The sequence below is a fragment of the Pholcus phalangioides genome, unplaced genomic scaffold, assembly GCF_987345545.1.
Source record: "Pholcus phalangioides strain wild (caught in Gottingen) unplaced genomic scaffold, Ppha-v1.0 ptg000020l_1, whole genome shotgun sequence".
Taxonomy (NCBI): Eukaryota; Metazoa; Arthropoda; class Arachnida; order Araneae; family Pholcidae; genus Pholcus; species Pholcus phalangioides.
The window spans coordinates 11,038,753-11,053,337 of NW_028301613.1; the positions used below are offsets into that span (position 1 = coordinate 11,038,753).

The 14,585-nt window shown below is 36.4% G+C and overlaps 1 protein-coding gene across 5 annotated transcripts in view; it reads left to right on the plus strand.

Moving 5' to 3' along the window:
* Window positions 1-14,585, plus strand: part of Cog6 (conserved oligomeric Golgi complex subunit 6) — a 209,964-nt gene that overhangs the window by 171,633 nt on the left and 23,746 nt on the right. For 3 of the 5 annotated variants that reach the window (XM_089248666.1, XM_089248669.1, XM_089248667.1), the window contains one exon: window positions 2,767-2,934. The exons of 1 other annotated variant lie outside the window; for it this stretch is intronic. In XM_089248666.1, coding sequence (XP_089104792.1) covers window positions 2,767-2,934 — 168 coding nt within the window. Of the gene's footprint in view, window positions 1-2,766; window positions 2,945-14,585 lie in introns of all 5 variants that reach the window. One more of the 5 variants, XM_089248670.1, reaches the window with a different exon arrangement.

The window sequence follows — 14,585 nt, forward strand, 5'->3', positions numbered from 1 at the left end:
ATAAGGTCGGTTGCACCAAGTGCTATTTCTTTCCAGTCTGTACATGGTCTTAAAAGCTTCTCCTTGTAGATACCATCTTAGAGGTAGTAGATTGAGAGCAGTTTCGAGGGCAATGAAAGGGGAGCTGAGAAAAAACTTCTGTGATAAGAATGCATGCCAGTCTGTACTTTTTGTAGGATAGTCTTGTAAGTGGTCTTTACTAATGCGTGGTGCCATACCACATATTCATAGCTCAGCATTGGGCATGCAACAGTGGTGTAAATCCACTGGGTGGTTTTAGGATTTAAACCCCACATTTTTTACCAATAATTCTTTTGCATAGCATAAGTATATTAGTGGCCCTTTAGTTCTTGGGTTTCCAATTTCCCATTTTCTGTTTCATGTGAATATCACTATTCTGGTTTTTTCTGTGGAAAATATTGGTGTTTACCACTCCATTTGTTGACAGAGTATAAAATTTGTTGAGCAAGAATCCTCATTGTTGATAAATCATGCCCTTGGATGAGCACAACTAGACGCCTAAGTATATCCTGGTCCTTTTATTAGATCAGAGATCAAGGAGTTCAAAACTGCTCCATGAATAAAGAGAAATTATTCTCCCTTGTGAGCAACCTCTCCTGATAGTTCTTTCAGCTTGGGCATCAAGAACATGAGCAGCAATTGTTCACTTTTTGAGTATATGATCAATCCATCTGATTAGCATAGGTGGAATGTTATAATCTATTAATGCCTATGTATAGAGTGGAACGTAACATTATCAAAGGCTCAAACAATGTCCAATCAAGAAAATATCAATAACAAATTGCCCATTGATAATTATGTTTTCAATTCTACAGATCAATTGATGAAGAGCAGGCATGTTACTCTGTTCTCCAAAAACGTGAAAAACCTTTTGCTATTTTGTGGGCACTTGAACTAACATTCTCTTTATTGATAAGTCCCCTACAGAGCTTTTTTTAATGATCTCTAAATGTTTTGCGAATCCTTCAAATGCTCTGGAACTGTGTCATGCATCACTCAAGTGATCTGTAATTATGCTGTGGGTCACTTAAGTAATCTGGGAATGTGCCATGGGTAACTTGAGTGATTTAGAACCCCACTGGGAGCTGCATAAGTACTCTAAAACTGTGCCACATGTCACCCAAGAGATCTATGAATGTGCCACAGATCTCTTAAGTGTTCTGAAACTGTGCTGCGGGTCACCTAAGTGATCTGTGACTTTGCCACTGGCATACTTGAGTGATCTGAAAATGTGACACAGGCAGCTTAAATGCTCTGGAATTGTGCCATGGGTCATTTAAGCTATTTGTAAATGTGCCGCTTAGTTCATTTTAACAAAATTAGGTTTGAGGGTGCAGACCACATCAGATAATCCCCAGCGCCCAAATTTGGTCTGCAATCCAAGGTTTTACCATGTATGGCTTAGAGGGTGGGTCACAATGAATTTCTTAAAAAGAACTTTGCAGTTCTTAGTCTTCAAATAGCATTGAAATTTACAGAGATTGTGTCATTATATTAACACATATTAGTGTAGGTATTTTCTTCCAAAATTTTAATTTAAGAAAATAAATTTTGCATTAAAAAATTAAATATAGATTATCTGGGGGAGGGGCATGAGCTTCTCTATGCCCCCTCCCAGTGTATATCGGTGATCCCACTATTTAGGGGGGGGGCAGAGCTGACAAAATTTTGCTGACAATTGGGGGGGGGGTGTCAGAGTTTTGCGGATTTTAGCTGATGGGGGGGGGGGTTAAAATGGGTGAAAATTTGCTGATATGATAATTGAACAGCCCCTTGTTTCAAATTGCTTGGACTGTGAATAGATCAAAGGTTTCCAATTGATTTATTGATTTGCATGGCATGCTGTTGCATGATTAGCACAACATCCTCTGGTTCCTTAGACCTGTGAGTTGAAATTCTAGTATAAGCTAAAAATATTTGTAATGACGACAAAACAACTGTTTTGATTCAGCTCTAAACAGAGCTGTGTAAATATAAATTTTCAATTTTATGTATAAAATATTATGGTAACTTTGAAAATATTTAATTTCCTTTTTTTTTTTTTTCTTTAATTTATCTTCAAAATTCTTGAGCTATCTAACTGCAGCTCCACAGAAATGTTGATTTTTTTTTTTCCCTTTTCCCCCCCTGACTCTAACAAATTTACAATATGCATATTAAATCTACTGCTATTGTAACTGGTGTTAGAAATTATTTTTTGTTAACCATATGGCTGTTAGTAGGGAATGATTTTTTATTGTAAACTTAAAAAAACAATGTCTATATAATAAACAAGATTGCTTGCTTGCATGAGCAAGCTGCATATTAACCCTCTGACTGCTCAATTTGTGACCGAAATAGCTTCAAAAATTGTGTAATTTTTTTCACTCAAAAAGTGAAGTTTGAGCCGTAATACCACGTGCCTTCAAATGCCGCAATTTAGTGGACAACTAACAACATCTGTTGGCCAAAACGTAAATGAAACATCTAATACTGTATATAATTTTTTTCAGTGGTTAAATGGGGAAAAAACGGGATGCGCTTCTCAATAAAGGAAGAATAACACATGCCCGCGGAAATCGCGGGATGAGCAGATTTTGCTGCATTTGAGTTGCCCGTGGAAATCGCGGGATGAGCAGCCAGAGGGTTAATGGTTGTGGGATCAGTTGTTTGATTGGTTATATAAAATAAATTTAAGTTTATTGTCTGATTTACATAGTTGTTACTAAATTTTAATTTTAGAGAGATCCTCTGTTTACCCTATAGATCTTGACAACTGTGGTAGACCCATTGTTACAAATGTGTCATATGTCTGCATCTAAACTTTCTACAGCAGATATGGCTGCCTACCTGGCTAACTGTATATATCTCATCCATGCAACACTTTCGCTATTTGAGTTTTCTGACAAGCATGCTGAAATGCTCCAGGCACAGGTTTGTACTGGTGAATACACATTACTACATTGCTTGTGATAGTATTTTTAATGATATAAATTTTCATATAGAGATGTGAGGTGAGAATATTCTGAAAATATTCTCCTGGATGTAAAAATTAGAGAATAATTGAGAATATTCATTTTTCTTTTAAATAATTTAAATATTTTTACTAATTTTTTTTACATTGTGAAATATAAATCAGTTTTAATTACCTGCAACATTTACAACAAAACAATTTTTGATATAATCACTCCCCAATGACAACTTTTAGTTCGAGAATATTTTCTCCAGGTCATGATGAGAGGTTTTAAAATTTTGGTTACGAAGATTTTAGAAACCATTAAATTAAAACATTAAAAAATTATTTTAAAATTAGATAAATTTTCAGAAATAAATTCACAACAAATCAAAGTTGATTGATAAAGGAAGCAATTATACAATCACTTTCATTCTAAGATACAGAACTGTTGATTTTTCAATGCACATGCACTTAAATTCTGTATCACTCACATTTCTTTAAAAGTTGTGCAATTCAGCCCTGTTGGTTTAATTTTCTTGCTTTCAAACTTTAATATTGTGGTCTAAAACTTCAATATACCCATCTTCTTGATGGGAAGAGAGACAGGGACATTCACCTGAGAATATTCTCTCAAAAGACTATTATTATAAATTACTAGAGAATATTCTTATCAAAAATAATAATTATTATATAAAAATAATAATTATTATATAAAAATAATAATTATTATATAAAAATAATAATTATTATATAAAAATAATTATTCTCAAGTTATTTATTGAGATTATTTATTATAATACATGTTATTACATATATGTAAATCCCCAGTAATTTATGAAAGTAGTCCTTCCAGAGAATATTCTCATGGATATTATATGTAATTATATTATAAGTAAGAAGAGAATATTCTCATCAAGAACTTATAAGAATATTCTCAAGTTATTTATAAAGTAGTCCTACCAGAGAATATTCTCCGTAAGATTATTCTCAACGATTTTACATCTCTATTTTCATACATAATTATGTTCCATTACTATGTATATTCTCTGCTTTAAGAGTAGATTAAAGTTTTCTCTATGAAATCTTCCAATATTTGGTTTATGGGACTTTTCAAATTTTTTTTTATAGAATAATGCATGTGTAGGGCTTCCATTTTTCTTATTTTTGATAAAATGTTTTACTTTTGTCACTTTCTACCAAATGCTGTTGACAAAAGTCAATTAAATGAAAGTTGTATTTAGTAAATGAAAGGTGAATAACCATTGATGTATTTTAGACAATGCTCTTAAATGATTCTCTTGGTACCTTTACATCAGTAAAATTACTACATACTTAGATATATGTTGTGTAGGGATTTAATTTTACTATGAAATAGCAATTACAATTAGAGTTTATATTTTGTATTAAATATATCATTGGTGTTCAGACAAAAGTCACCAATTCAAAAAATTATGATTTCAAGATAATTACCCCAACGTTGTCTCCAGTTAATGCTTGAAAGTCTGGTGAAGTTTGCTAATGAAATTGAATTTCTGCTTCTGAGAAACAGAGGTGTCCTTATTTCACCTAGTCCTGTAGGCACTTGTATCATTAGGCGGGAATCACTAGCAGATTTCATTGACATTCAAATAAAAGATATGTTAAGAGCAGGTTTGTAAAACACCCCGGGTTTTTATTTTAAAAAAATCCAGCCCAGGCGGTTTTTTGGGCAAAATGGGAAAAATTGAATTTCCTTCTTGCACAACCTCAAAATATCTAACTTAAATAGGCATGTACATTAGGGAGGAACAAAAAAGGATGTTTTTTCACTTTTTTTTGGAAACTGATGATGTCTTAGTATTCGAAAGATGCCTTTCAAGGTTTTAAGAACTTATACCAAAATCTAGGAAAATATTTTAATATCTTGAGGTTCCTCACAGAGCCTAAAGGTCAAGCAAAAAGACTTTTCTAAGTACACATTATAATAATCTTTCCAAACATAAATGAAGTTGATTTTTAAAAAGTATTTTTAAAAAAAGAAAAGCACTTAATTTAAAAGTTATTCAGTGCATGTGAGGCAAAACTGAATATATATATAGTATATATAAACCCAGAGAAATACAAGTTAAGAGTTCCATACATAAGTTATAACTGACAAGCATATTTGCTTATTTGCAGCTGTCATGGCAGTTGAAATTAGAATTTTTCAAGAACTCTGAATATATAGTGATTGGTAGGGGAGATGAAAATAAACACCCTTTTTTAGGGGGGGGGGACAAAACTATAACCATATTCCAAATTAAAAATAGAAACATAGTTTGACGATATAGGTTTCACAGTTTCACAGGAGAATGCCTCTATTGCTTCCTCTGTTATCACACTGTTATTACATTTCACTTTTTTGCAAAATAGTCCGCTTTTTTTTCAAACGATGGAAGAGTACTCCTTGATTTTATTCTTACTTGAATGAAGCCTTCACGACTCTCGGTTGTTGATACAGCAAGAGGTGCTTCAGTTACGAATCGTACGCACCGTTCAACTGCTTGTGTGTGACATGGAAAATTCGGTACAGATGGAAAAGTAGGTTCATATCATTTTTTGTGGGTCCATTTCCTGATTTTTTATAATAGGTGGTTCAGTCATTCACACTTGATCCCATGCACATAGTTCCGAATAGTGCTTAGCAGAAAAGTTTATTTTCGGAACATGGGAAGTACGGATTTCTGCTTCTGATAATCCTTCATTTCTAATTTTCAGAATTCTCTTGATTCCCAGTTTTTTGTAAATAAGGTTCTTATCTAAGAGTAATAAGAGCAATATATAAAAAAAATTTTCTGGGTGGGCGTAGAAATTTTTTCTCCCATCGCCCCCAACACAATCTAACCCATAGGATCCCATGTTATACCCGTAGCTTCTACCACCCCCCCCCCCCGAAACATTCCATCGCTCCGCAGGGGGCATTGATGCCCACGTTGGGAATCACTGATCTAGACGCTTCACAAGATGCCTTAGAGGTAACTCATTGAAGTGAAAAAGACAAATAAGCCATTGCGAGGGAATTTCTTTCTCTATTGATTTGATAGCACCATTTTTATAACCAGTATTGGTAACAGTTCCGTTACATCTGATCGCCATCAATTCTTTCGTATGAAAATCTGCAAAAAGTCTAGGATTGATGACTTAATATCCCTTGCTCTACTACTCTCTTGGAGTTGTATGACCAAGATATATCGACCCGGGTTCCTGCAATACGGTTATGTGTTCTTCAGATATTGTGGTTGTATGGAAAGTATCACTTTCTTTGACATTAGCTAAGGTTTTGTCTTTTCGACATCAAAATATATTCCTCGCACATTTGTTCTAAGAATTTTATCTTGCAAAAAAACTCCCTGTGATGCTCTTTGACGCCTTATTTTCATCCGGTCTATTGTCATACTTGGCTTCTCTTTCGTCAATAACTCACCATCTTCCAGCCCAGCATTCGCAATAATTACAGCTGATGGATCAGACACTTCTGTTCTGCTTCTATCACAAGCAAGAACAGCATTTGGTAGTTTAGTTCTCATCTAAGAGGATGATGGTAGAACTTCAAAAGCAAATGAAGTACTTGCTTCAGCACCGATTGATCTACTCCACCAATGGTCATCTTGCGTGTACTTGTTTGATCTTGCAAGAAATCTCGCTCTAAATTTGGGACCTTTCTCAACTTGTCACACTTACAGTCTTCAAAGTCACATTTGCATGCTGCAATGTCGAGGAATTTCTGTGCTTCGCACTGAAAAGATTTTAAGTTCAACTTGAAAGTTTGAGAATCTTTCCTTTCTTTCATATTTTCTGAAGATTCTTGTATTTACAGTGAATGCCTATTGAAAATTTTGCATATCGGTTGGTGAGAAATTGTAGGAATTTAAGCAGTTTTCCAAATATGTTCTATCTTTGGCATGATAATTTCAAAAATGTCTGCAATAGCTGGATCTTTCTTGATTGTTGGGCCTTCATATTGTGTTGAGTCAGCAAATAACAAAGCTTAACATCGCCATAGGTGGGTGAGACCCGAGAATCCCACACTTTAAAATTTCAGAAAATGTCACAACAATAAAGGCTTGTGATCATCATTTTGACTGCTATACACCCTCTCAGTTAAGGGGTAAGATTGCAAATGAATACTGAAAACATCGAGGTCACTGAATGAATCATGTTTTCAAGGGAATAGGAAAGTCTCCTCCGCAGTGTCATGTTACAGAATTCCACACGTGCGATGAGGAACGTGCGTTCAGGGGCGATGAGGAACCTCTAGAAGTTTGAATTTTGGGGGAAAAAATTAGGAATGTTATTTTTTCAGATAAAGGCATATTTTAAATTCTATTACAATGGCAATTTCGAAAAAAAAAATAATTTTGTTCCACCCTAATGTACATCCTTTTTGTGTACATCTTACAATGGACCATGCCCTGGGTAGGAGAAGGAGGTATCTTTGTGAATCAAATAATTCATTTCTAAAAACATGATCTATCCAAAGGATCATTTACTTTCATTTCTAGTAGGGAAAGCTTGCAAAGAAGCCCATTAATACTGAGAATTTAACTAATGTAATAAATCAAAAACAAATGTACAGTCGATCCCACTTATAACATTGCCATTTAGAGCATTTTATTACGACTTATTTCCACAGTTCAACTCTGAGTAATTCTCATTAAGATTTCCCGTTAAAAGTGTTTTCCTGCTTACAAGTTTTTTATGACAGTTTTTTGAAAAACGTTATTAGCAGGATCTACTGTAATTAAAATTTAGGGGCACACATTTATATATTTACTAATAAATCAATCTATAAATTCCCTTCTGATTGATTTTACATTTCGTTAAAAAAAATCTTAGCTCTTTCAATAATATCTTCTGATTTAAATTTAAAGCAAATGAAATTCTCTCTCTCTCTCTGACACTCATCTTCTGATTTATTTATTTATACAATATTGTTGGCCCTGGGGCCTATACAAGAGGATGCGATTGAAAATGACAAAGATATTGTTTGATATTGGACAAAAAACTAGTGATAGTGGGGTATTTGACAATAAAGCTTGGGAGTTTGTTCTATTCACCAGTGGTATGAGGAAAGAAGCTGTATTTAAAGCAGTCAGTGGAAGCAAAAATAGGTTTTAATTTAAGAGAATGGCTGAGTCTTCTAGAGCTATAAGATGATTTAGCTAAGATATACACCAGAGGTATCTCTGTTGAATTGACTGTGAAAAATTTTATAAAACAATGTTAATCAAGAAATGAGACGAAGAGTAGAAAGAGGGAGGAGATGAAGTTCGTTTTTAAGTTTGAACACGGAAACAAAAGATGACCAGCAGTCGTGAGCAAATCGGGTGGATTTATTTTGGATTGATTCGAGTTTGTCTATATTACTGGAGGTGTAGAGGTCCCGGATTTCAGCGCCGTAGGAAAGGAAGGGAGAGATATAAGTTTGGTAACAGAGTAGTTTGATATACCAAGTGGAGTGTTGCAGTTGCGGTGGAGGAAGAAAAGTTCAAAAAGTTTTAAAAGTTTTTTTTCTGATTCCATATCATTCATATAAATCCTTGCAAAGCCATTTCTTGGTAGAATGATTTTATTTTCCATCCCTGATGGCCCACCACTCTGATCTGTTGCCATTCAACGGCCACATATTTTTACACCTAAATGTTGGAGCTATGTCAGATTTGTGTTGGTGAAACTTAACAGTGTGCTTGTATGTGTATCTAGTGTTTGGCATGTTTTGTGTTCAGTAGGTGGTGCCATCTATCCATAGGCAGAGATAGACTTTCTGAGGGGCACGGTCACCTAAAACTGCTACCCCTAAATTTTGCCTTTTGGAGCAGTTGCCCCCCTAGCTCCGGCCCTGCCCGGGCAACCCTTACCTTTTTTCACACTGTAAATTCCTTATGGAGAGAGAGGCTCGATGAAGATCACAGCCCAGCAGGAGGGGAGGGGATTTATAAATGTAAATAACAAAAAAAAAAAAAAACTTTTTTTTTTTTTTTTTTCAAACAAACATTGACAATATCTTCGAAAATTTATCCTCTAGTTTGAAAGCAATAAAATAATGCTTACCTATAAACTTCAGCATCCACGATTTTGTCTGAGATCTTTTGTCGCACTTCTTCATACTTCATTAAATACTATAATTTGTTTTAAGACAACATTAAATCACACGCATTCGCAGCTTGTAACGATGCCACTTTCAAAATGGTGATTCCTTCTTCATTGTTGGCATTTGCCGGGAGAATTGGAGTTAGCATTTGGAGGAGAAATGAGAATGTCGTTTTCCATTGTTCTTGGTGGTGATTTTGGCATTGGGATGTGCGAAAATTTGGATTATTTTTATAAAGACTAATTATCAATCTAAGATAGCCTCCTTCTAATAGACATAATGTAAAAACGAAAGTAGAACTATTTTTGAGAAAAAAAGAAGATATATATATATTTTTTTGGCATTCATTGAGTGAATACATTTTCACTAAACCGTTTGATATCAGATACATAGAAATTTCTGACTTTTTTCCGACGTTCTAGTGATATCCTAATGATACCATTGTGCTAGTGGGGACATTGTCGTTGAATGTCGGTAGATAGCTGCAAAAGTACAGTAATTTTGGTATGTGACCAGGGGGATAGAATACAGTATGTAATCCGCAGAGGAATTTTGATAACTCAAAAATTTGATAACTCTGTACACGGCCAAAACCTCCTAGAATCTAGGACTACTCTGCGTCCTTTGACATGGCCCCTCATTCAGTGAAGAAACTAGGTATTCATCTTATTCTTTAACAACCTACGTGTACATCAATACAATACAGTCAGTACAGTATACAAAGTAGTAAAACCACTTTTTCAAGGTCGCGTGATCACCATAGATGGTAAAAAAAAAAAAAATTGGAAGGTTTTTCCTTGAAACTATGAAAGAACTCGTCCCAGAGGACGCGTGAACCAAATTTTTATGCATCCTTTTCCGAAATTCCGGGTAATTGATGCGCTATAGCGTGTCATTGGCATCTCCGCTGAATCTGTGGCATAGTGAACTGGAGTACCCAGCATATTGCAAACACATTTTCTGTTCGGCGACGTTCCCATTCATGTAGATATATAGGGAATGGGTCGCTATAACTTATATTGTAGTCATATAACTTATATGCAATAGAATCTACAAGAATGTTTTACATCGATATGAGCAGACCGCGTGACTGTCTGGTTTGAACAGCAAACACAAGTCCAGTTCCTCCATCGCACAGGTGCGCTCTTTTCCCTATTACGCCCAGCGACATCGAGTGGTTGGCGCTGTCGACACAGTACCCCTCCCCTAAGTAGGTGGCTGGAATAATCATCACCATCTGCTGCTCTGTTATAAATACAAATAAAAATACAACGCCACAACAGGCAAAATGCCCAACGAGGTGGCTGAGAAAAACATGCCCATAAAAATATGGATGTCATATATTTCAAAAATACATCAACCCAATTAAAAATGCTATTTAAAAAAATTATAAACAATATATACACATGATAAAATATTATACAATGCCTATAAAGAATACTTATGGTTGTCTTATTCTAAGAATGGATAGCTTCTCGATTTAGCCCAACATGTTTATCGTATTTCTTTTTAAACGTGTCAATTGTGTTACAATTTACTACCTCTTAGGGGATAAGCTATTCCATTTATTAACAACCCTATTAGAGAAAAATTGCAATGTACATCTTGATAGAAGTTCTATCCACACACTGATGCTGTGGAAGTGCCAAAATGATGTGGTTGCACAAAATAGATTATACTGCTGGCCAAGTACAGCATCATCTACTTGCACATTTTGCACTTTTTTCTTTTGCGAAAGAAACTTCCATTGCTTCAGGAGTATCCATGCAAATTTTCAAGTCATTCTGATCAGTACTTATTGTATAGTTTTGGAGAATTAAAACTTACACTATAATCCCCCTGTATATAGCTGATTATTTTTCATAAATCTGTTACTACTATACAGTAGAACCTTGATTAACTGGGCTTAACAGTGACAGTGTGTGTGTGAAAGTATAAAAAAAAACAACTATTGAATATTAAGACTGGGAGATATACAGTAGGAGATGTGCTATTTCTTATGGGAAAGAAAATGAAAATGTATGTGAGGTAATGTACTACTAATACAACGCCACAACAGGCAAAATGCCCAACGAGGTGGCTGATAAAAATATGGTTGTCATATATTTAAAAAAAAAACAACAGGAACCCAATTAAAAATGCAATTAACACAAATTATAAACAATATATACACATGATAAAATATTATACAATGCCCATAAAGAATACTTATGGTTGTCTTATTCTAAGAATGGACAGCTTCTCGATTTACCCCAACATGTTTATCGTATTTCTTTTTAAACGTGTCCATTGTGTTACAATTTACTACCTCCGGAGGTAAGCTATTCCATTTATTAACAACCCTATTAGAGAAAAATTCCCTGCGACACCATAACCTTGCATTGTCCCTCACCAATCGATACTGGTGTCCCCTTGTAAAAGCAGTCGATTGGCGGTGTACTAAAAGTTCATGGTCCATCCTATCCATCCCATTGAAAATTTTGAACACTTCGATCATATCTCCTCTACACCTGCGTTCATCCAATATAAACATATTCAAAAAAAGAAGTGTCTCTTCATAACTCAAGCCCTTTGTGCCAATAAGGACACACGTAGCTCTTCTCTGCACCCCTTCAACCAAATCTATGTCCCTCTGTAGGTATGGTCTCCAAAACCTTACAGCATACTCCAGTCCAGGACGAACTAAGCCTTGAAAAAGTGGAAGAATGACTTTAGGAGAACGCGAAGAGACCTTTTTGAAAATGAGACCAATCGTTCTATTCGCTTTTTTGACCACCGCTGAACAATGTTCAGAAAACCTAAGTCGCTCGTCAATGAGAATTCCCAAATCTGTGACCCTAGTTGCATCCGGGATAGTGACGCCATTCAGCTCGTAAGAGAACCATGGGTTGTTCGAACCAAAATGAGCGACCACGCACTTATCAACGCTAAACGTCATGCTCCATTCATTTGCCCATGCTGCAATCCTGTTTAAGTTGGTCTGAAGCAACTCCCTATCGCTTTCATTCCGATTACCCCCATTAGCTTCACATCATCTGCGAATTTGCTAGTAATCCCATCGATACACTGATCGAGTTTATCGATAAAAAGTGAAAAAAGTATGGGGCCAAGGACACTTCCCTGAGGAACTCCACTTGTGACGTCTGTCCAACAAGAGAATTCCCCGTTCACCATAACTCGTTGCGACCTATCTCTTAACCATGATTCTATCCTATTCAGCAAGTTGCCCCCAATTCCAATCTCGTGTAAACGCTTCAAGAGTTTGTCATGGTGGACCCGATCGAATGCCTTCTGGAAATCAAGGTAAACAACGTCGACATTTTTGCTCTTACCCAAAGCCTTAGTCACGTGATCGTAGTAGCAAAGGAGGTTAGTTACACATGACTTCCCCTTCCTGAACCCATGCTGATTATCCGACAATACATTATTCTCGTCTATCCACTTCACAAACTCCCTTTTGATGATAAGGCCTTTGGATATAAGTGGTCGGCTGAAGTTGGTTTTCTGTGGTTCCCAACTTCAAGGCGCAAATGCGATCCGATCTCCCCGTTAATAAGTCTCGCCACAGAGAGCAACAGTCCTACAACGATAAATCATTCAATCATAACACTTCACTCATAGTTAGAAAAAACTGGTGGCAGATGGCAGCACTACACATGACAAGCATTACAGAGAAACAAAAAGAAAACTTCACGTCAGGTTTCACTACACGTACACTCACATTCCCGCATGTACCGATTCGTTGAGGGTTCCGCTGGGTTGGGTGCATGTGTGGTGTAGCAGTAGTAGGTAGGGCCTCCAAAAAAATGGCTTGGGGATCCATGATGTTCTTAAGACAGCCACCTTGTTGGGCAATTTGCCTGTTGTGGCGTTGTATTTGTATTTGTGAGATTAGTTAACATGATAATTTCCAAAATTTTTGAGTGGGAGCTCGTCAAACTCACTGGACGATAATTTGACACCGCTTCTCTACTACCCTTCTTAAATATCGGAACAACGTTTGCAAGTTTCCAATCTGTTGGGACGATACCCTCAGCAACACTACTCCTGTATATCTGTGCGACTGGCCCCAACAATTCATTAGCACATTCCCTGAGGACCCTGGGATAGATATCATCTGGTCCTGGTGCTTTGCTTGCACATACATTTCTTAGAAGATTTAGGACCTCCACGTCTTCTACTTGAATATCGTTGAGGGTTTTATTACCCCATGCAACACTCGTATATCGAATATCATTATCTCCATTAAAAACCGACGTGAAAAAGTCATTGAAAGCACTACACATGCCTACATTGCTCTCTACCCTAGAGCCTCCTATCGAGAGGGGGCCAACCGTCCCCTTACATTCATTATTGACGTATCGAAAAAATGATTTTGGGTCAGAGCCAATGTTATCTGCCAACCTAGATTCAACTTCCTTTTTACTATCACTTATCGCTTTCTTCAACAGTCTTCTTTTATCAGTAAACAATGATAGGTCACCTCCTCCACTTTTATACTCTCTGAATGCTCTTTTCTTTTCAAGATAAAGGTTCCGCACGCTATCTGTGAACCATAGAGGGTGCAATGTACAATCACGCTTTTTTCGAACAAAGGGTATGACGTCGTGCAAAACAGAGGACAGCTTCGTACTAAATTCTTCCCATTGACTTACCACCCCTACTGATTCCAACTGGTCTTTGAAAACTTCCGCTAACCTTCTTTTCAAAACATCAAAGTTAGTTCTCCGAAAACAAGGAACCAGTCTTTTATTATCAACCTTACCTGAGGAAAAGTTACAGTGAAATCTGACGATACGATGATCACTGGAAGAAAACTCTTCCTCCACCGAAACATGTTCAACTAGATCCTCAGAACTAGTAAGAACTAAATCCAAAATAGCAGTACCCCTAGTGGCTTCTGATACATGCTGATACAAAAAAGTTTCGAGCACCAACTTAAGAAAGTCTCTTTCATACTGATTTCCAGATGAAAGGTCCTCCCAATCAATACCTGGGTAATTGAAATCCCCTAGTATGAGAACCCTCTTTTGCTTACACATGTAGGGAATTTCACCATGCAATTTGGCGATGTAGTTTGGATCCCTATTCGGTGGACTGTCACAAACCCCAATAATAAGTTTATGACGTCTTTTGTTCTCAAGTTCAACCCATATGGTTTCAATATCACTTCTCTGCACGTTACACTCTCTAGCCTTCAAACAGGATTTCACGTATATCAACACTCCACCCCCTTTCCTATCAGATCTATTTCTCAAAAAAGTATTGTATCCTGAGATGTGTAAGAAAGATCGTTTGCCCAAGATTCTGTAATGGCTGTAAGATATAGCTGTTGTGATGGAACTTCGATGTCCAGCCTTTCCATGTACTGGTCATTGAGGAGATAGGTCGGTTTCAGTGGATCGATCGAGATCACTGACTCCCTGTTCTTGACACGTACATGGAAGAATTTTTCAGATCGCGACAGCACTTCAAAGAGAACTTCTTAGGTCGGTTGGAGAGGACATCGGACATCGTCAG